General features: G+C 36.9%; 1 protein-coding gene across 1 annotated transcript in view; it reads left to right on the top strand.

Annotated features, from left to right (window-relative positions):
• ZFYVE9 (zinc finger FYVE-type containing 9) overlaps nucleotides 1–23,449 on the top strand; it is a 202,200-nt gene that overhangs the window by 137,122 nt on the left and 41,629 nt on the right. Inside the window, exons 9-11 of the mRNA XM_040456039.1 lie at nucleotides 8,289–8,513; nucleotides 10,030–10,112; nucleotides 18,962–19,066. Coding sequence (XP_040311973.1) covers nucleotides 8,289–8,513; nucleotides 10,030–10,112; nucleotides 18,962–19,066 — 413 coding nt within the window. The remainder of the gene's footprint in view (nucleotides 1–8,288; nucleotides 8,514–10,029; nucleotides 10,113–18,961; nucleotides 19,067–23,449) is intronic.

Raw genomic sequence — 23,449 nt, forward strand, 5'->3', positions numbered from 1 at the left:
CCATACTGTCTTGATGATTACAGCTTTGTAATACATCTTAAAGTCCAGGATTGTGATGCCTCCAGCTTTGGTTTTCTTTTTCAGGATTGCTTTGGCTATTCAGGGTCTTTTTTGGTTCCACACAAATTTTAGGACTGTTTGTTGTAGCTCTGTGAAGAATGCTGGTGTTATTTTGATAAGGATTGCTTTGAATATGTAGATTGCTTTCGGTAGTATTAACATTTTAACAATATTTGTTCTTCCAATCCATGAGCATGGAATGTTTTTGCATTTTTTTTATGTCTTGTTCAATTTCTTTCCTAAGCTTTCTATGGTTTTCAGTGTATAGATTTTTCACCTCTTTGGTTAGATTTTTAATTTCCACACAGACTTGGAAATTCCAAAGATAGGCAAAATGAAGTATATATGTCATTCTGAAGTAAGGAGAAAGGAGTAGTAGGGATCTGGAACTTCAAAGGAAAGGAATGCAATTCACAGGGAGATGAAAAAGAGTAAATGTTTCAAACGTTTGCTCCGCCACTCAGAAACAATGGGACATAAAGAACTTCCATCAAACAGGCCTTGGTAGGTTCCTCCCTATCATCCATACCTAGTTCAGAGTATCAAGTTATCTATGGTGATAGCTCTCTTCCCAGACCAGGTCCTTTATTTAAATTTTTTAAAGTTCATTTTTATTTGTTTTGAGACAGCTAGAGAGCAAGCAGGGGAGGGACAGAGAGAGAGGGAGACAGAATCCCAAGCAGGCTCTGTACCATCAGCACTGAGCCCGAGGCAGGGCAGGAACCCACAAACAGATCATGACCTGAGTGGAAATCAAGAGTCAGATGCTTAGCTGACTGAGCGACCCAGGTGCCCGTATTTAATTTTTTTGTAGGCAGTTGTGGGGAGGTAAAGAGCTATTCCTGAACCTGCTGGGTTTTAATTGCTTGTTAACTCAAGATAATCTTCATGCCAAAGGCCCATCTTGGGGCAGCCTGTCCTCGGCTCCTATAGAGGTAAGGCTCTAAGTTTTATTGTTTTGGGTTTTTTTTGTTTTGTTTTGTTTATGGGCATCCAGTTGTTCAACACCATTTGTTAAAAAGACTATTTTTGGGGGGCGCCTGTTTGGTTCAGTCGGTTAAGCGACTGATTTCAGCTCAGGTCGTGATCTCACGGTTCATGGGTTTAAGCCACGGCGCCGGGCTCTGTGCTGACAACGAGGAGCCTGCTTGCAGTCCTCTCTCTTGCCCCCACCCCCTGCTTGTGCTCTCTCTCTCAAAATACATATAAACTTAAAAATACCATCATTTTGACAATTACCTTGATACTGTTTTTGAATATTAGTTTATATTCTGTATATGGGTCTCTCTATTCTATTGATCTGTATGTGTACATGTATGTGAATTTAGTTTTATTTTTACTGCTGAGTACTGAAAGTGTACTTTTCATCTGAAAACACATTTCTTTAATTTGGAAAACTCTAGGTTATTATCTCTGAATATTACTTCTGTTTCATTCCCAACATTGTCTTCTTCCTTTTTGATGTTGGAGCCTCTGAACTCCGTCTTCAATATCTCTGAACTGTTGTTTTGGGTAATTTTCCTTTGCTTTTGGTGCTGGATCCTGGGGCACATTCTGTTTTCAAAAAACTTATTAAGAAGATATTAATATGAATTAATATTTACACTGACATATTAAGGTTTACACTGCTATTTTTTTTCAATGTTTGTTTATTTTTGAAAGACAGAGAGAGACAGACTGTGAGTAGGGAAGGGGCAGAGAGAGAGGGAGACGAAGAATCCGAAGCAGGCTCCAGGCTCCGAGCTGTCAGCACAGAGCCCGATGCGGGGCTCGAACCCACAAACTGTGAGATCATGACCTGGGCCAAAGTCAGATGTCTAACAGACTGAGCCACCCAGGTGCCCCGTACACTGCTATTAATTTTTAGCATTTAGATTTAACTTTGGAACAAAGCAAGAAGACAATTAAAATTATAAACACAGAATGTAAATATTAACCTTGTAAGTTAAGTCATTTTCACCTTTGAAAATTGCTTTTTGCTCCCTTTCAGTCATTTGCAATTTTATGTTTGCAGATATGTTTATCGTCTGTCAGCTGTTCCTTGGGTATCCTAAATCTAGAGAATTGAGAGCATTTTTATATAGTATAGTCATGGGTATGAAGGCACAATTGAAGCTGCCTTAAACCTTCCAGTGGCTTCCCACTACAATTAGAATAAACTCCAAATGCCTTTGGCCTGCAAGATTTTATATGATCTAGTTCCTAAAGATTTCTTTGACCTTGTGTCTTACTACTCCTTAGTTTGCTTTAGCTACATTGATCACCTTTGTGACCTTTGAACCCATCAAACTCAGTCTCATACCTTGGCTTTTGCACTTACTGTTTCCAGACCTGGAATGTTGTTCTTTACAGATCTTTACTGGTTGGTGCCTTCTCTTCATTTGGGTCTGTTCTCAAATGTTTCTGCCTCAAAGGATGTTTCCCTGAACCTCTTGGCTAAAGAAATATTCTCTTCCTTCCCTCCATCATCTTTTACATTACTTGCCTTGTTGTATTTTCTTCAAAATATTTATCACTGGTTTTACTAACTGATGTTGTTTGTCTTCCTCCTTTTGAAAATAAGCTCTATGAGGACAAGATTTACCTGTCTTGCTCAATTCTGTGTACCAGTCTTTAGAACAGTCTGGCACATTGGATAAGCTTAATTAAAACCAAACAAACAAACAAAACCTGTGGATTAAAGGAATCAATAAATTGACATGATGTCACTTATATGATCAATCCCTAAAGATTTCTTTGACCTTTCTATTCCTATTCCTTAGTTTGCTTTAGCTATGTTGGTGCTTTTTTTGTCATTTGATGGAAAAGTACCCGGAGGAAAGGAGTCTTCAGAGAAGACTTCTGTTAATAAAAATGCTGTGCTTATTATTTCTCACTTCTTGTTCCCTTTGGGACTTGGAGACCAGAGTAAAATACTTTTGAGGTCAACCAAAGAGTGTTTCTGAGGCCCAGTGTTTCTGGTCCTTGAGAAAGAAATACCATGGGTCACTCAAGCAGATTACTTGGGAAATTCCATATCTTTAAAAACAAATTTTTTTTTTTTGTTTTCTCTTTGCCACTCTCTTTGCCATTTCTCCTTGCCACCTATTCTGTTTCTAAAATCTTCCTTACTTTGTATCTTTAAATCGTGGTCACCTGCGTTAACCCAGATAAACTTTTGGTTAATTTAAATTTCTTACATAGGTTTATCAAAAGACAAAGTAAACTTTAAAGTACTATATTATTAATTTGAATGTTATTAATAAATTTCATTCATCAATGAATTTTATTTTTAATAATTTTGTAATGTCACTAATAAAATTATAGGCCTCAAATACAATGGAGTTTGATCTTTTATTTTTTAATGTGGAAGTTTATCTCAATCTAAGAATATATATGCATACTCACTATTAAGTTAGAAAAGATGTATTTAGATATTTTTAAACCACCGTCTCTTGCCAATTTTCTACCCCCACAAGTATTTAGAAGAAAAATTATAGGTGAATTAGAGGAGGGGGGGGAAAGATTTTTAAATAGTCTGTCAAAGAATATAAATAATTGATAAAACACTTATAAAAACATGATTGATATCCTATAAATGTTTGTGGAATGACTGGAAGTCTTTTGTGCATATTAGAAAATATTTTATTATGTGTATCTCTTTTTTGGACCAGTTCTAGCAGTACATGTTATATGGTAAATGCTTGATTGATCAGTCAGTGTCCAGTAATTGTTTCAGATTTTAGTGGCTTGCTGTTATTTCTCATGGCCATAAAAATTATACTGCTTATAATCTTTAGTATTTCTAAAGCAAGTCACCTTTTTATCTGTAATATAAGAAAAACAAAAATAAAAAACGTTTCCTAACAAGTGTGTTTCCAGAGAAGGAAGAACTTCATTGGTGTTTTCATCATCAGTAATATTTTTGCGTTGTTTTTCCAGTTAAAGAATGTTGTATCATGGTTCAGATTTTTAGTCTCTTTTTGCAATTACTTGTAAATTGTTTTGGTTAATTAATTTTGTATCTTTCTATGAGCAGAAGAGCCATGGTATTGCTGCTTTGCAAGTAATTTTTCAGCCAATGAGAAGTAATATGGAATTATTTATGAAGAGGTGATTTAAGACTAATATCTTGTATTTATTGAGCACTTACTACATGCTAGGCCATATATTCATTGCTTTCTGTGCACTGTTTGATTTCTTCTCAACTAGAACTCTGTGAGATTCTTCTTGTTCTTGTCCCAGTTTTACATATGAGGAAACTGAGAGGCACTGAGGGCATAATGAGGGCATAAGTAACTTGCCAAAGATCAAATACATGATAAATGGCTGAACTCAGGTTTGAATTCAGCTATATCTCTAAATCCCATGTTTTAAAAAAGCAATAAACTGCCTCTTGAACTTTTTGAAGTTACATAGTAAATCTCACAGATGCTCTAAACTGAGGAAATGACCTTTAATGAAGTACTCATGCTTAATTTTGGTTTACTGTATTACAAACAACACCAAGGGACTATTTAAATTCTTTTGATGTTTAGTTATGTTAATATTCATGAATATTAATATTTCTTAAAATAAGTGAGGCATTTGTTCGGAATTTTTTTCTCTGATTTTATCTTTTTATTAAAAGTTTTTTTAAATGTTAATTTTTGAGAGAGAGAAACAAGTGCAGGTGGGGGAGGGGCAGAGAGGGAGACACAGAATCCAAGCAGGCTACAGACTCCGAGCTGTCAGCACAGAGCCTGACACAGGCTTGAACACACAAACTGTGAGATCATGACCTGAGCTGAAGTTGGACGCTCAACCGACTGAGTCACTCAGGCGCTCCTCTCTGATTTTATTTTTAATATTAATATTCTCACACAAAAATCACCGAAAATAGGGGTAGGGTTGGGAAGAGAGTGCAGTGAGACGGGGCAGGACTGTAAAGCCCCCACCCCTCCGCAGCCCCACTGTGGGAGAAAAAAACATTGACGAAACAAAATAAAGCCCCAGAGAAACTCATCCCAGGGTGTCCCTGCCCCAGTGAGGCCCTGGCCGTGGGCTGGTTCCTGACTAAAAAGAAAAGAGAGGGGAGAGGGGTGTGAGGGGAAGGCCCTTTTTTTTAAAATTGGCGGGGGCTGGGAAGGATGGGGTTCCTTTTCCTCATAGTTCTTTCTAAAATTTTTTTTTTCAACGTTTATTTATTTTTGGGACAGAGAGAGACAGAGCATGAACAGGGGAGGGGCAGAGAGAGAGGGAGACACAGAATCGGAAGCAGGCTCCAGTCTCCGAGCCGTCAGCCCAGAGCCTGACGCCCAGAGCCTGACGCCCAGAGCCTGACGCCCAGAGCCTGACGCCCAGAGCCTGACGCCCAGAGCCTGACGCGGGGCTCGAACTCACGGACCGCGAGATCGTGACCTGGCTGAAGTCGGACGCTTAACCGACTGCGCCACCCAGGCGCCCCTCCTCATAGTTCTTTCTTTAAAACTCCATTTGAGTTAGTTGTGAGGATTGATAAATATGCTTTGAAACAAAAGGAAGCTGTTGTTGCATAGATATTTAAGTTGTTTTTGAATTGAATTTAAAGATAGTTCTTTGCAAGCACTTTGAAAAACAACGTTTAAATTACAGATTAAGATGGAAAATTGGAAATTACTATATACTTTTAAAGACAGTTATGATATTGCAAGGCACTTCACTTCCACTCCTAAGCTTCAGTTTCTTCATCTGTAAAATAAAAATCCCAAAGTTCAGGGAAATGATACCTGCTCTGTTAACCTAGTGGCAGTGATCTGATGATTATCTGGTTAAGGCCATGTAAAATTGCCTTGTAAACTATTGGTACAAAACCTTTGACATCCTTGCCAGGTCATTTAAACACAGAAGCATGAATTGGTATCTATTTTATTTATATGGATTCTTCAGTGGTCTTGGGGTGTATAGAATTAATTCAGTGGATTCATTGTATTGAATGTTCCCATAGAGAAGTACCTGTGTAAACAAACATATAACAGGCTTTATGAGTTCAAGAGCCCCGGATTAAGTTTTCAGTGAAAGCTTATCTTTGTCGAATTCTCATACCCAGTGTTTTATTTTTGTCGGTATTAACACCTGTGAAATGCTACTTGTTTTTTAGATGAGATGGTAAATGAGGGTCTAAATTAAATCACTCATTAGGATTGATAGAGATTTACGTTAAAAAAAATTTTTTTAAAGAAAGTAGATGCTTAAAGGATAAATATTTTATAATATAAAGGAGCATAGTGACGAATCTGAATTTGATTGGGATATGGGATGAGGAGGAGTAGGTTGTTAGGTCGTAGAAGCAAAAAGGGAATAAATATCTGTGGAAAAATAACCAGTAATAGATTCCAGTCTCTAATAATGAAATGCTGGGGTGCCTGGGTGGCTCAGGCGGTTAAGCGTCCGACTTCAGCTCAGGTCATGATCTCACAGTTCGTGAGTTCAAGCCCCACGTCAGCTCTGTGCTAACAGCTTAGAGCGTGCTTCAAATTCTGTCTCCCTCTCTCTCTGCTCCTCCCCCACTTATGTCTCTCTCTCCTTCAAAAATAAAAACATTAAAAAAAAAAAAAAAAGAAATGCCAAAGGAATAATGAATGAATACCTTGTGGGCCAAGCCAACATAGTTGTCACCTTTGAATTGTATGCACTAGGGCTGTCTTACAAAACAAACATTATACTCTCATTAGAACTTTAGAGGAATGCTATTGTGTACTCTCCATTGTGGGCAGAAAAAAAAACTCCCCATCTCTTTTATCTCCCATTCTTCCTCTACTCCAAGTTAAAAGATGAAAGTTTATACAAACCTTATTCTAAAATTTTTGATAAAGCAAAGAAAATTCTGTAATGTTTGGCTAATCATTATATGTATATGTGCATTATAACAATAATAGTTATAATTTTTTGAGAACACAGTACCATGTACTGTTAGGCATTTTACATATATTCCATCATTTATTCTTCACAACAGGTCTGAAATTTATAATCCCCCATTTTACACAGACATTGAAGCTTACAGAAGTCAAATAACTTGCCCCCAAATCACATAATAGTAATTGAACTAGTATTCAAACCCATATTTCTGTGACTCCACAATCTGTGAATTTTTTTTTTTTTTCCAGAGTACATACTCCTTCCTTGATACGGGGATTTTTTTGTTTTTATAGATCTGGCCCAGCAGCTCAAACGTGCAGCCAGATTTGGTTAATCCTCGGGCAAGAGTACTGCCCCTAAATATATTTGGCAGATGATAATGTGCAGGTGAACATGGCTCTCAGCCACAAGGCTTCTGTGAGTTTTGTGGGGAGGTGTTCCCTTCACCTGCGGACCCTGCTGTCAGCATAGCTTCCTACTTCACTCAAGGATTCTGTGACCCATCACTGAACTGTTGCATGAGTAGATAGTAGTTTTCAAGGAAAGGAAGCATTAAGTTTTCTGGTTAGGATCTCTGTATTTGCTGTTATTTCTTTCAGAGATATCAGAGGGAGCTTGTACATATCTAGGGAACATGTCTACTATTCCATTATGGAACAGCTCCTGTTGGGAAGCTTTTTTGCTTTTTTGTAATTCTAAACTGAGGAGAATGTCTCCTTAATGAAAGCTGATTTGTCACTGTTTCATTAAAAAATGTTTGAATTAGAAGGTGCTTAGTAGACAAAAAAACTAATATGAATTTAAATAAGCCCTAAGTTCTGTTTCATATTTGTCTCACCCAGAAGTACAAAGCATGAATCCTACCTTCTCCATAGATTTTCTTCCTTTAATGTCTCATACAAAACTGTACTTATTATCTTAATTCATTGTGTTCATGAATGGACTTTATTCACCCAATGAGATTGTAAGCTCTGTGAGAGCAGGTACCTAGTCTTAACATTTTTTTCATGACTTTTGAGGCAATAATTCTTATCCTGAGACCTCTAAAGGTCTCATATATACAGTTCATACAGTAAAGCTGTACAATCTAAGGAAGACATTAATATTTTTTACTTTTAGCTAGACAGACTTCTACAGTGTGTTAATATAAGCTATTTTATGCTCACCAGAGGCCCTTATAAAATTGGAAAACAAATTTTCATTTAATAAATATCATTTATTTCAAAAACTTTGTAAACATGGGTCTTTCATGTTTAGTGAAAGGTTGGGAATTAGTGTTTGGTAGTGTGTGGCCCAGTGTTAAGGTAATAATGATTATAAAAAATATAATCGATTTATTGATGAGGAGTAATTAATGAGCTTTTTTGTTTTAGGAAATGTTGTGGGCAACTTGGGACATTCCTTCTTCAGTCAGAGTTTCCTTGGCAGTAAAGAACATGGTGGATTCTTATATGTGACATCTACCTACCAGTCACTGCAAGACCTGGTACTCCCAACCCCACCTTACTTGTTTGGGATTCTCATCCAGAAATGGGAAACTCCTTGGGCTAAAGTGTTTCCCATCCGACTAATGTTGAGACTTGGAGCTGAATATCGGCGTAAGTAGTAAAATAGCTTCTTTTACACCATATGGCCAAGACATGATGACTAAATAAAGACCTGAAATATTCAGATTCCCCCCTTGCCCGCAACCCCCCCTCCCCCAGTGATATAGTTCAGCAGAAATCTTTTGACACAGCTAAGCTAAATTTGACCATTGTGTTTACTTATTTTGACTCTAATGTGAAGGACTAAAAATCTCTACTGAGGAAATTAGTGATTATTTATTACCTTGTAGACTTACTGGTTTTATATAGTTCATTGATAAATATATGCTCATCTTCAGAAAAAATGAATTGGAATTTAACAAGTGACTTTTTATAGTATCTATAGTGAACATTTTTTGGTAATTTTATTGGAAAATAGTATGACAAATTGTATTTTGCATAACGTAACACATACTGGAAACTAATGGTATAGAGATCACTTTAGGTAAAGAGAGCAGTAGAAGAGCTTTTTTGCTCATGGTGGTAGCAGTACAACTAAGTTGGGAGTTTTAAGACATTCAGGCCTAAATGCAAGCTTTCTTTTAAACCTTATACCTTCACCTAATCAAACTTGCAAGGTCTAGGAATCAGACCATTTGAATAAGATTCTTAACTCTGTGAATTACTAGCTCTGTAACTTTGGGCAAGTGACTCGAGCTGTAAGTATGTAAGGTTGTTAAGAGGATCAAAAACGATAAAGAAAATTTATGTATATTTTATGTTTTCAGCAAGTCAACTTCATTCTTTCCCTTGCTCATTCAATAAGAATTTAATAAAGGTCTACCATTTATAACAAATCCTGTGAATTCAGAAATAGCTAAGATACGTTACAGGCTCTTAGAAACCTTTGTAAGAAAGACATACAGAAATCATGATTATAGTAGTATATTGTGTTAAAACACATGCTCAAAGTTAACAAAGTTCTTTTGGAGCTTGAAGATGGACTCTAACTTCACCAAGAATGAAGGAGTTGGATAAGAAATATTTCTTAGAACAAAGTGTTTCTGGACTGAATTGTGAAAGATTCATTTGAATTATCCAGATGAAGTAGGGAAAGGAGTGGGTTGTATCCAGAGGAAAGAACTTGTATATCTTCCTGTCTTATATAGGTAGTTCATTCCATAAAGTTCAAGGAATAAGTAAGTGAGTTAATAGGCCACCTCATGTTTGGCTTTTCTAAGGAGGATCCTGGTTGGGAGAAGTATAAGAATGAATACAGAGGAATTAGAAGAGGTTTGTTTCCTGGATCATATTAATCCAGTTTGAAGAAGAGTGCTTCCTAAGATGTTATAGTTCATTTTGGAGAAAGCTGCATCAAAAGGCTTATCTGGTCATCAGAATATTTACTTTGGCATTTATTGTAGAAGGCTCAGAATTTGTCTGTGATGCTACCATGCTAAATACTTTTGAGCCCTAAATTTCATATGCTTTATTACAGTTACATTTTGAAAACTTTATGAACTTTGACACCTCTTTTGCCAAAATTTTAAGCTGTCAAGTTTGGTCTGATTATTTTTCATTTCCATAGTTTATCCATGCCCACTGTTCAGTGTCAGATTTCGGAAGCCATTGTTTGGAGAGACGGGACATACCATCATGAATCTTCTTGCAGTAAGTTGGGAATTTTTATTTACTTTTTTCTTACTGGGATTTGTACAGGAGAAGGAAGAGAAGGATTTCATTTTTTGTTAACAGCCATACCTCTGCTGCTTCAGGCAGGTGAAGATTTATGCTGTAGGAAATGAAAAACATACATATATTCTTTGGAAAATATATGGAGCTTTTGAGTGAAACAGTACAGGATTTCAGCCCTTGATTATATATACACTTACTATCTAAGTGACCTTGCAGGATTATTGTGAGGACTAGAGGTAATGTACAATTAAAGCACCTAGCATTCTATTTTGTTTTTATTTTAAGCTTGCCATCATAGAAGTGTCCTCTTTGTCTGTGTAGCTTATTGTTTAGCCCAAGATTGGTCAGAGATTGTGTTCAAATATCTCAAGCTAGTAAGTCATTCATTCTTTTATGATAAATCTGTGTATGGACTGGGATTCATACTTTGTTTCCTTTCTGCTAGGATCTCCCATGTTCCTTTGCACATGCACAGGCTCTGCTGTATGTGTGCACCGACTAAGGACAATTTTGGGTATTTGGAGAGTTTATGAAGCTCTCTGTGGCTATCTCACCTCCCAGAACTCCTCATTAAATCTTTGGCTAATGTGCCTGCTCATTACTTACCTCAAACCTCAGGCTAACTGAGCTGCTGGCCCTCCCTTTTCACTAACCATTGAAGTTACCACTGTAGCTGACACCACTCCAAATCAAGTAAGATCCTTCAAGTAGCAGAGTTTATTTCATAGACTACCTTGAACTACCTAAGAAGGCTAGGGCACAGCCCCAAGCAAGAAGATCACAGACTCAGCTCTACTGTTCTTGCTTGAAGTTTGGTAGTTTTCATGAAGAAACACATCTCAGTGTGTTATATGCTTTTGGTCTAATTCCAGAGCATTGTAATGATTGTGTTTTAAAAAACCATTTACCCAGGGGCACCTTGGTGGCTCAGTCAGTTAAGCATCCAACTCTTGATTTTGGCTCAGGTCATGATCTCCGCACTGACAGTGCAGAACCTACTTGGGATTCTCTCTCTCTCCTCTCTCTGCTTATTCCCCACTCATTCTCTCTTTCTCAAAATAAATAAGTAAACTTAAAAAAAAAAAAAACATTTACCCAGCTTTTTACTTGCTTTTTGGGACTGTATTTATTTCCTCACTCTGTCTTGCCGTTGTAGTTTCAGTTATCTTTTAAAGAGATTTAAATAATAAGAAAAGCTCTTGTAGCTTTACTTATGTAGTTGCCATTTCCAGTGATCTTCATTTCTTTGTATAAATCTGTATTTCCATCTGGTGTCATTTCCCTTCTGCCTGAAAGATTTCCTGTAACATTTCTTGTAGTGTGGGTCTGCTAGTGAGGAATTCAGCATTTATATTTCTAACATCTTTATTTTACCTTCATATTTGAAAGATATTTTTGCTGGATGTAGAATTCTAGGTTGATAGTTGTATTCTTTGAGAACCTTAAAGATGAATAATAATCGCTCTACTGTTTCTTCTGGTTTGCATTGTTTCAGACGAGGACTTTATTTTCCCTCTTTGTTCCTCTGTATATAATGCTTTTTCCTTCTCTGGTTGCTCTAAGGTGTTTCTTTTTATCACTGGTTTTGAGCACTTTGATTATGTACCTTGATATAGGGTTGTTGTTTTTTTTTCCCCATGTTTCTTATACTTGGAGTTCGTTGAGCTTCTTATTTTTGTGAGTTTATAATTTTCATCAAAGAACATTTTCTTTCCTCTCCCTCTTCTCCTTCAAGGACTCTGTGTTATAGACATATTAGGCTCTTGAAATTGTTTCACAGCTCACTAATACTCCTTTTTTCCCCTCTGTGTTTCATTTTGGACAGTTATTATTGTTCAACTATCTTATTTTGCATTGTTAAAACTGTCAAGTACATCTTTTTTGGGGGGTTATCTCAAACATTGTCATTTTCATCTCTAGAAATTTGACTTAGGTCTTTTTCTATATCCTCCTTGTACTTAATTTTTTGAATATCTGGAATATATAGTAACTACTATAGTGTCCTTGTTGGTAATTCTAACATCTCTATCAGTTCTGGCTCAGTTTCCATTGATTAATTCTCCCTCTTTTTTTTTTTTAAGTTTATTTATTTATTTTAGAGAGAGAGTGAGAGAGCGTGAGCACATGTGCAAGTGGAGGGAGGGGCGGAGAGACATGAAGAAAGAGAATCCCAAGCAGGTTCTGTGCTGTCAGCACAGAGCCCATCGCAGGGCTCCATCTCACAAACTGTGAGATCATGACCTGAGCTGAGATCATGACCTGAGCCAAGATCAAAAGTTGGATGCTTAACCAGCTGAGCCACCCAGGCACCCTCCCCCTCTTATTTTGAGTTGTATTTTCCTGCTTTTGCATGCTTGGTATTTAAAAAAAATTTTTTTTAATGTTTATTTTGTGAGAGAGAGAGAGACAGCAAGTGTAAGCAGGGGAAGGGCAAAGAGAGGGGGAGACACAGAATCTGAAGTGGGCTCTGAGCTGATTCAGAGCCTGATGTGGGTCTCAAGCTCACAAACCATGAGATCATGATCTGAGCCAAAGTTGGACGCTTAACCGACTGAGCCATCTATGTGCCCCTTAAAATTTTTTTTAATGTTTATTTATTTATTTTTGAGAGAGAAAATGAGCAGGGAGGGGCAGAGAGAAAGGGAGACAGAGAATCCCAAGCAGGACCCACACCATCAGCACAGAGCCCAATGTGGGACTGGAACTCACGAACAGTAAGAGCATGACCCAAGCCAAAATCAAGAATTGGACACTTAACTGACTCAGCCACCCAGGTGCCCCGATATTTTTAAATTTTTTACTGGAAGCCAAAGATTATGATTTTACCTTGCTGCATGGTGAGTATTTTTGTATTCCTGTAAACTTGAGTTCTGTTACAAGTAAGGCAGTTAATTTACCTAGAAATAGTTTGATTCTTGCAAGTCTTGATTTTTAAGATTTGTAAGGTGGAACCAAAGTCTTGTTTACTGTAGTGCTGATTATTCCTCAGCACTAAGGTGAGACCCTTCGGAGTACTTGTAATGACTTTGGGCCCTATTTGGAATTAGGCCAAACTTCACAGCTTAAAGGCACATTTCTTTACCAGACTGTTGTTACTTCAGACACCAGGGTCAAGTCCCAGGCTACGCATACTTCTGACTAACTGGATACAAATGTTAGCATTCCCACTACTCTCTCAGTTTTGATAATTCACTAGAATTATTCGCAGAACTCAGCAAAGTATATATACTATACTATATAGTATAGATTACAGTTTTATTGTAGTAAAGGAAATACAAATTAGGGCCAGTGGAGAGAAGAGTCACAGAGTACAAAGTCTGGGAGGGCCCCACCCAAGAAGCTTCTGTGCCCTCTGGGACATGTCACCCTGCTGGTATGTTGATATATAACAATATGCACAGAATAAACACCGGAGCTTTTGTGTCCTGAGTTTTTATTGGAGTTTCCTTATTAGGCATGATGATTGAGTCATTGGTCATGTGATTGAACTCAGTCTTGAGCCCCCTGATATCATGTGCCTCAAAGCCCCATCCTCTTATCACATGGCTGATCTTTCTAGGATGGCTAGCTCCCACCTTGGGTCATCTTGTTAGGATAAACTATCTAGGGACCTATTATGATTCACTAAATTAACATAGACTATCAGGGATCCACCACTGAATAACAGACACTCCTATCACTCAGGAAATTCCAAAGGTTTAGAGGCTACCTCTCAGGAACCAGGAGCAAAGTCCAGTGAAATTGTTTATTATACAGTAATACTCTACCTAATGCTCATGGAATATGAGGTTTTCCTCTGTGGTTTTTAGGAGTAGGCACTATTCCCAGACCTGTGTACCAGACAGTGTTTCTGATAATCATTTCAAATAGTTTTTTCACCGGCCTCAAGAAGTTTCCTCAGACACATTTGCTAATCAGAACTTTTCTGAATTCTGGAGTGAGACCCTCTGCAAGTCTTTGGAGTTCTTTGCAGTTTTTTCCTCTCTGATGCTCTGTCCTGTGAAGTATAGCTACCGTGGTTTTCCTGGAGTCTTGGTTTTGTTTCCTCAACTCAGGAAATCTGTCAGCCTCTGCCTGGGTTCTCCCTTCCTGCACCTGAGCTTGTAAACTCTCTAGAGGCATAACCTGTACAATCACAGAGCTCATCTTGTTTGCTTCCTGCCTTTTAAGGATCACTGTCCTTTGTTGTCTGAGGTTCAGTGTCTTGAAAACCATTGTTTCATATGTTCTGTGTAGTTTTTGGTTGTTTCAGGCAGGAAGGTAAATTCAGTCCCCTTTTCTCTATTTTGTCCTGAAATGGAAATTTTTATTTTTTTAATTTATTTTTTATTTTCTTAAGTAATCTCTATCCCCAGTGTTGGGCTTGAACTCATGACCAGAGATCAAGAGTCACATGCTCTACCAACTGAGCCAGCTAGGCACTCCCAGAAGTGAAAATTTTAAAATTATATTTTAATCTATAAGATCGCCCTCTCCTGCTTTATCTTCCTTTCCCTCCCTCCCTCCCTCCCTCTCTCTCTCTCTCTGTCTCTCTGTCTCTCTCTTTCTCCCTCTCCATTTCCCTCCTTCTACTTCAGTCCCCATCACTTTGTCACTCCTGGTAACTTTAGTTTTTAGTCACATTTTTGACGAGATAATTTTTTTTTTAAGTTTATTTATTGGGAGGGAGGGAGAGAGACAGAGAGAATGAGCAGGGGAGGGGCAGAGAGAGAGAGAGGGAAAATCCCAAGCAGGCTCCTCACTGTTAGCACAAAGCCTGATGCTGTGCTTGATCCCATGAGCCGTAGGATCATGACTCAAGCCAAAATCAAGAGTCGGACACTTAATTGAGCCACCCAGGCACCCTGACAAGATTATTTACTTATTTATTTATTTCTTTATTTTTTTTTACCGATTGTAATCTGCTTTGGAAAGAAAAGGAGATATTTATCCTGTAATCCAGTAACAGGAGCCTATGGTTTTTATTGCCTGTATCAGTTCATTTATACAAACTTCTGGTGGAATATCTCCTGAAGCATCTTATTCTCCATCTCCACTGTCAGAGAGGAAAATTTTTCTCTATTTTTCAAAGATTCTTCTAGCTGGTCTAAAAATTAAATTGAGGGGCGCCTGGGTGGCGCAGTCGGTTAAGCTTCCGACTTCAGCCAGGTCATGATCTCGCGGTCCATGAGTTCGAGCCCCGCGTCAGGCTCTGGGCTGATGGCTCAGAGCCTGGAGCCTGTTTCCGATTCTGTGTCTCCCTCTCTCTCTGCCCCTTCCCCGTTCATGCTCTGTCTCTGTCTGTCCCAAAAATAAATAAACGTTGAAAAAAAAAATTAAAAAAAAAATAATAAAAAAATAAAAAATAAATAAATAAATAAAAATTAAATTGACATAAGACAGATTAACAGGAGAAAATTAAATCTAACTTTGTACATATGAAAACCTCACATACATGAGGGGTTCATAGACAGAAAGGTAAAATTCCTCCTGAGCTGAAGAATGGGATAGGGGCCTGGGGCTGCCAAAGGGAGGAGAGCAATTTACAGGGCCATAAGAAGAGCAGCTGCTTGGCAATTAGATGTATGCCCTACCATACAGATGGGTCACTCAGATAAAATTTATCTCTAATAATAACTCTAATTCTGAGAAAGACCCCCAGTTTAGATTCTTCTAGGTAGTTAAGACAGGGCAAAAGTTCTCTTGACCCTGCAGGGTCTTAATTGCCTTCAGCTCAAAAGAGTCCACATACCAAAATAGCACATATGGAAGAGACTTGTTTTGAACCCTTTTACCACCTTCTCTGTCTCTAGTTTAACAGAATTTACCAATCTATTGATTCCAACACTTTTCTACTACCTCTCACTCCCTCTATTTTTCTCCTTTCCTGTCTTAAGATTCCATGGTTTCATCATTAAAATCACTTTTATTTTAAATGATTCCAGGTCCTTTCTGTATCTTACCCTCTGTTTTATTAGCCCAGCAAAATGTAAACCCTGGTTAAATCTACCTCTTAATTAAAAAAAACTTTTTAAAATTTATATACAGTAAAGTACACCTTTTATGGAGTATACTTCTAAGAGTTTTGACAAATGTAGAGTTATGTTACTACCACTGTTGCAATTGGGATACAGAGAGTTCTATCATTCCAGAAAATTTGCTGGTGCACCCCTAATGTCTGGTAACCATTGATCCTCTTTCCCTACAGTTTTAGCTTTTTTAGATTATCATATAATTGGAATTATGCAGTACGTAGCCGTTTGAGTCTGGCTTCTTTCACTCATCATCATGCATTTCCGGTTCATCTTTGTTGTTACTTATGTTGTTAAGGAAATAAAAATCTTTTTCCTGTACTCATCTTTGGTTCTTTGGCTGAGGCCCTAAAAATTAGACTGGCCAAACAGTGAATAACAGAGGCATATTTTGGGGTGGCATATGCTGGTAAACTTCAGCATCAGTAGTTCGTTCGTCTTTATTGCTATATAGTATTCAGTTGCATTATGAACCACAGTTTGTTTACCTGTAGATGGATCTGTGGGTTGTTTCTAGTTTTTGGTGACTATGAATAAAGCTGCTGTAAACATTCATGTATGAAATTTTGTGTGAACCTTAGTTTTGCCATATTGTACATTTAATGTTATAAAGAACTGTGAAATTGTTTTCCAACATGCCTATAGCAGTTTACATTCACAAGTAATATACAAGAATTCTTTTTTTGCCCAGTATTTATTTCTTTTTTGTTTTCAATTTTTACAATTCCAGTAGGAGTTTAGTGGTTTTAACCTTTGTGATTTTAACTTCTATGCTTCTTAAGATGAGTGATTCAGAGCATTTTTCATGTGCTAATTTGCCCTCTTTATATCTTCTTTAGTGAATACTCAGATTTTGCCCATTTAAAAATATGGTTGTTGTTTTCTTGTTGAGTTTTGAGAGTTTTTCATGTATTCTAAATGTAAGTCCTTTGGTAGATTTGTATCATTTGTTATATTTTCTCCTAGTCTATGGTCTCTCTTTTTATTCTGTTAACAGTGTCTTTCACAGAACAAAAATTTTTCATTTTGTTGAAGTATAATTTATTAATTTTCTATGGAGCATGCTTTTTATATGATATCTAAGAACTTATTGACTAGAATGACATCACAAATATTTTCTCCCATGTTTGTAGAAGGCTTATGGTTTTATTTTTATGCCTTATATTTAGTTCTGTGGTTCATTTTTAGTTAAATTTTATGATTGTGAGACATTGTTAGAAACCCTTTGTTCATATGTCCAATTGTTTTAGTACCATTTGTTGAAAAGACTATCCTTTCTTCATTTACTCACCTTTACACCCTTATCAAAAGTCAGTCGACATACCTGTGTGGATCTACTTCTTCCTTCATTTGTAACTTTATCCAGGCCTGCATGTGGATGAAGACAAAAAGAGTCACCTATTTACTGGTCTTAAAAAAATTTTTTTTTAAATATTTATTTATTTTTGAGAGACAGAACCAAAATGTGAGCAGGAGAGGGGCAGAGAGAGAGAGAGGGAGACACAGAATTGGAAGCAGGCTCCAGGCTCTGAGCTGTCAGCACAGAGCCCGACACGGGGCTTGAACCCACGAACCGCAAGATCATGATCTGAGGCGAAGTCAGATGCTCAACCAACTCAGCACCCAGGCACCCCCAGTCTCACTTTAGATTCATGACCAATACCATTAGGAAACTCTCAGACCTACCTGACAATCTTTCCTGGTCCATAACCCATTCCTATTCTCATGTTTTCTCAAATTTCCAGTCTCTCCTCTCCTTTTCTCACTTTTTGCTGATGTCCCAGCCCCAGTTTCCCTGAGTAAATAGAAGCAATCAGAAGATAATTTTCACACAGTTACATCCAACTTACCCGTATCTATACATTTTCATTTCTTAGTTTCTTTGGACACCTTTCTTTCTTGGTTCTTCTCCTGCAGCCTTCTGACTTGCTGTCTTCCCTTTCCCACTGTGTTCTGCCTCTCAGTAAATGGCAGTCTTGTAGTTGCCCAGTCCATATAATTCATAATCATCTTTGATTTTGCTTTTTTTTCCACATTCCATATTCAATCCAGTGACAAATATTCTCAGTTTCCTCTTCAAAATGTACCCGGAATCTGATAACTTCTCACCACTTTTTGAATTGGTAACACTTTGGTCTAAATTATCACTGTCTCTTGCCTGAATTATTTTTGTTACATTTATCTGATCTCCTTCTTTCTATTCTTGTTCCCTTACCATCTATTTACAGAGAAGCCAGAGAGATCTGTTAAAATAGGTCAAAAATCTCACGGTAAAGGCACAGGTGTTTGTGGTGGCCTCCAAGACCATATGAAATCTAGCTGTATGCTGTCACTTTGACATCAGCTCCTTGCACTCTTCATCACTTTGCTTCAGCCACACTGGATGTGGTGTGTGTATATGTATTTTTTACCCTACAAATATTCATTGGGTGCCTAGGCTGTTACAGGCATTTGGGATATAACAAGAAGAAGACAAGTGAGAGTCCATACCTTCTTGGAGCTTACTTTAGAGGGAGGAGGCAGGTGACATCCAGAAAATGTTAAGTGGTGTTAAAGCAGAATAAGCATTCAAATATTTGTTTAATATAATATATAGAGAGTATATGCAACTGGTCTTCTTCCTTATAAGAGTTTATAGTCTAATTGGAGAGCTAGAATATACACATGAGGGTTTTCATTATACATTTCCTTATTATTTAAATAAATGAGTTCTTTTAATTTTCACATTCTTTCCTTTTGTTCTGATTTTACTACTATCAGTCAGATCTTACCATTGATGAATTCTTTATTCCATTTCAATCTGCTTTTGCCCAGGACTTCAGAAATTACCAGTATACATTGCCAGTAGTTCAAGGTCTGGTGGTTGATATGGAAGTTCGGAAAACCAGTATCAAAATTCCCAGCAACAGATACAATGAGGTAAGATTTACCATGAAGGAATGTTTTTCATTGTTAAATACATAATTGAAGATGAAAAATATTGTTATTATATGTAAATTTCATTTTTTAGTTAATTGACAGTGAAATCAGCCCATAATACTGTATGACGTAGATCAAGGATGAGGAATTTCATGACAGAAAATCAAAATGTTATATATGTGATTTACTTAGTCATTAGATGTATCATTGATTGTGCTTTTGATAATCAGTGATAGATTTACATTTTGATTAAGGTATAAAATTAACTTTATATCTGTAATATTGGTGGTGGGATCTTTTCATTTTCCCCTCTTATTGTAAATATACCTTGTTTTGGACTATACTTAACGTCTAACCATTAACTCCCAAAATGAATTTTAATTAAGGTTTCAAAAGCAAATGAATGTTTTCGTCTTGAATTAAGCTGTGTTTTATAACTAAAATGAAATTTTGCATGCTACACATACATTAACAGAATTATGTAAACTATTCATTGCCTATTTGCCCTGTGAAGCCTTTCTTAAATTTAAATTTCTTAAAACCCGTTCTAAAATGTCCAATAGTATTATCATTGTGGTTTAAAAGAAAAATCTTAAAAAAAAAAAAAAAAGGAAAGAAAAATCTTATTTTGAAACTTAGTTTGTTATAATAATGGTTAAAATTTGTTGTTTTATTAGACAGGATGGAAACTTCCCAATTACTCCTTCCACTATTTCCTGGTATAAAGTAATTTCCTCCTTCCCTCTCTTTTTTTTTCATTTTTTTCCTTCTTTCTTTTTTTCCCCTTCATTCAGCCTTTTATCCACTTATTCATTTGTACATTCGATAAACATTTTGTACTTTCTCTTAGAATCACGTAAATGTCTTACTGGATTTATTAATTTAGGGCTTACCATTATGAGAACAACCTATGTGAAGATTTTACCTATGGCATTTAGTGCAATGACTTTTTTCTGGACACTAGAAAATAGTAGCTAGAATGTGTGCTTTATTTATTTATTTTTTTACCTGTGATACAATTAGCAGATTTTATTTGTGAGATAGTCCTATCTTGGAATATCAAACACTATTAGACTAGGTTAGGTAGAGTCACATCTTTAAAATGAACTATTTTCATATATTTGTGCCCTAAATACTCTTAAAAGAGATGCTTTGAAAATACATTTATTTCTCAAATTTGAACGTTTATTATTTCTCATTCATTAAATATATTCTGTGGTGTGAGATACCAAGATGAATAAGAACATTATGCTTGCCTTGTGGCAAGAAGTTGTGGCATATTGTCCAGAAGTAAGATGATCAGATGTCATCCTCAACATCCTTGGTGTTTCCAAGATGGTGTTTTGTATTTGTTTATAAAGGTACATCTGTAAAAAGCTGTGAGGCCTCCATAGTTTTTTCAGTAACACCTAGACATTTATGACAACTGCCATTAATATTATCTGTCTTTATCTGTCCCCTAGGTTTACGGTTGTGCAGGTTCAGATATCTTTTTTCAAAAACAGTAACTGTATTTCTTATTCTTTATTACAGTTTGTTTTCAATAAAGTTTACCAGCTATATATCACTTATTTTTCTTATCTGATTTGGCAGACTGATTTCCTTCTAATTCAGTTTTTATTTCAAGTCATATTTTATGTTTGTTTATTTCAAGTCTCACTTTTTTTCTCTCACAATTCTTCGACATTTGAGTTATGTTGTGGCTAATAATTCTACTTCACTTTGTAGTTGAAAAGGTCGTTTCTTTTATTCATGGCATTATTCCATTTTTCCTCTTACTTATTATTCTTTGTTGATACCCATAGTCTTCCTTATTCTCTCAATTATATTCTCTTTTGCCCTAAAGCCTTTGCACAAGCTATTTCCTTATTGATGCATACTTTCCCTATTCATTACTTATCTAACTCGTACTCATTTTTCAGGAATCAGCTTAGATGACATTTTGTCAGATAAGCAACTGGGGTGATTCTCCCTGTTATAAACATCTCTAGATTCTACACATTGTTTGTGTAATACTCATTACATCTGTAATTGAACCTTCTTCACTGTTTTCTCTACCAGACTTTTATTTCCATGAGGAACTATGTCTGTCTTGTTTACCACTGTATCATTAGCAGACTGCCTAGTAAAGAATAATTGTACAAAAAATATCTATTGAATGAAGACATGAAACAGAACTAATATAGATAAAACAATACAAAAATAAGTACTGAAACTTACTGCAATTTTACTAAAGGTTTAGAGAAAGGAGAGCTCTGGTAAATGCAGCACTCAGGAATGTTCCTTTACTTCCAGTTGCTCCTGAATCCTTAACAGCCAGAGCAGCATGTTCCATGGAAGACATGTTTATAAATGTTCATGTAAATAAGTGTAAATGAATGAAAGATTTGAACTGGACAATGAATGCTATTTAGGCACTAGAAAGAGAAGGGTGGAAAATAACAAGTGAAAAGGGTGATAGATGCCTGCAGAAAATAAGGCTGGAAATCCCCCCGGAATGGACATGTCTTGAAAGGAGGATAGAAGACAATAGCCTGCCCAGTAAAGAAGAGGCTAAAGTAGACTAGGAGAGATCACTTCTCAGTCTTCTGTCTAAGATCAAGTGTAAAGTAGACTAGGAGATAAAGTTGTGCCAAGACACTGCTGGGTTTTCAAAAGTCTTCAGAAACCAGGCAAAGGAATCTAGGTTTTAATATGGCAATCTGTGAGTAGATTTTATAGATTCTGAAGCAGAGAAGTGACTTAAAGTGAGGTTTAGAAAACTGAGCTTTGGCAGCTATATGTAAAAATGTAGAGAGAGGGGGCCACTAAGGAAAGACTTTAAGTTTAAAAAGCTAGAAGATAGTACTTCTGACATCACGGAAAATGGAATCAATGAAGTGGTCTTTGTATGTAAATTCTCTAATCTCCTTCATCAAGGCCATTCAAGCTCTCTGTTGGTTTAGGTAACTACTCATGTTCTAATGATGAGATTTTTTCTAATTACTGTGTTAACTAACATTTATTGTTAGTTATATTAAGTTTAACATTATAACATTTAGTGAAGGTATATTATTTAGCAGGCACTATGTATTTTGACACTATTTCTGTAAAATTAGTATGTTCATAGATGTTTTAATAGATGAGGATATTAAGACAAAGAACTAGGAAGTGGTAGCACCATAATCAAACCCAGGCAGTCTGATTCCACTGTCCTCACCTCTAGCCGTTATACTAAACTGATTTTTATAGACATCAATTTAACAATTATCAATAGGATTTTAGGACTGATTTTAGGGTCTTTATAGAGGCAATCAAATTTAATGAGGCCATTAGAATGAGCCCTAATCCAGTATAACTGATGTCCTCATAAGAAGGGGAAGTTTGGACACAGATATTCATAAAGATGATGTAGAGAGACAAGGAGAAGATGAGCACCTACAAGTCAAGGTAGAACAAATCCTCCCTTTACAGTAAAGCCCTCAAATGGAACCAGTTCTGCCAACACCTTGATTTTGGACTTCCAACCTCCAGGACTCTGGGACAATATATTTCTGTTGTTTAAGCCACCCAGTTTATGGTACATTGTTACAGCAGCTTTGCGACACTAACACATTGGTTTGCTTTAAGTAGCTAGATGTCGGGGCTCCTGGGTGGCGCAGTCGATTAAGCGTCCGACTTCAGCCAGGTCACGATCTCGCGGTCCGTGAGTTCGAGCCCTGCATCAGGCTCTGGGCTGATGGCTCGGAGCCTGGAGCCTGTTTCCGATTCTGTGTCTCCCTCTCTCTCTGCCCCTCCCCCGTTCATGCTCTGTCTCTCTCTGTCCCAAAAATAAATAAACATTGAAAAAAAAAAATTAAAAAAATAAATAAATAAATAGCTAGATGTCAAAATGAAGTAAGTAAAACAAGAAAGAAAAAGGGCAGTGGGCAGAGAAGATGAGCTCTGTGATTGCTCTACTTTACTGTATGGTGTTTCCAGGCCATAGTGCAGGTAGGGGAAACCAAAACTGAACCTAGAGGTTTCCCTGAGTTGAAGAGACAGAGTTGAGAATGGGGGAAGGTCATGATGATTAGAAATTGCAAACAAATTACTGGAAATAAAAGAACTCTGCAAATATGCTGGTGGTTCCCACTGTGTCTTCAGCTGACTAGTATATCAGTGTGTGTACATGAGAAAAGCACTGGAAAGGTACGGGTAAAACACTTCTCACAGGGCCAGACATAATTTGTATTCTTTTTTTCTTTTTTTTAAAATTTTTTTAACGTTTATTTATTTCTGAGACAGAGAGAGAGACAGAGCATGAGCAGGGGAGGGGCAGAGAGAGAGGGAGACACAGAATCTGAAATAGGCTCTAGGCTCTGAGCTGTCTGCACAGAGCCCGACACGGGGCTCAAACTCACG

This window comes from Herpailurus yagouaroundi, unplaced genomic scaffold (assembly GCF_014898765.1).
Source record: "Herpailurus yagouaroundi ecotype Mexico unplaced genomic scaffold, PumYag 77, whole genome shotgun sequence".
In the NCBI taxonomy this organism is placed as follows: domain Eukaryota; kingdom Metazoa; phylum Chordata; class Mammalia; order Carnivora; family Felidae; genus Herpailurus; species Herpailurus yagouaroundi.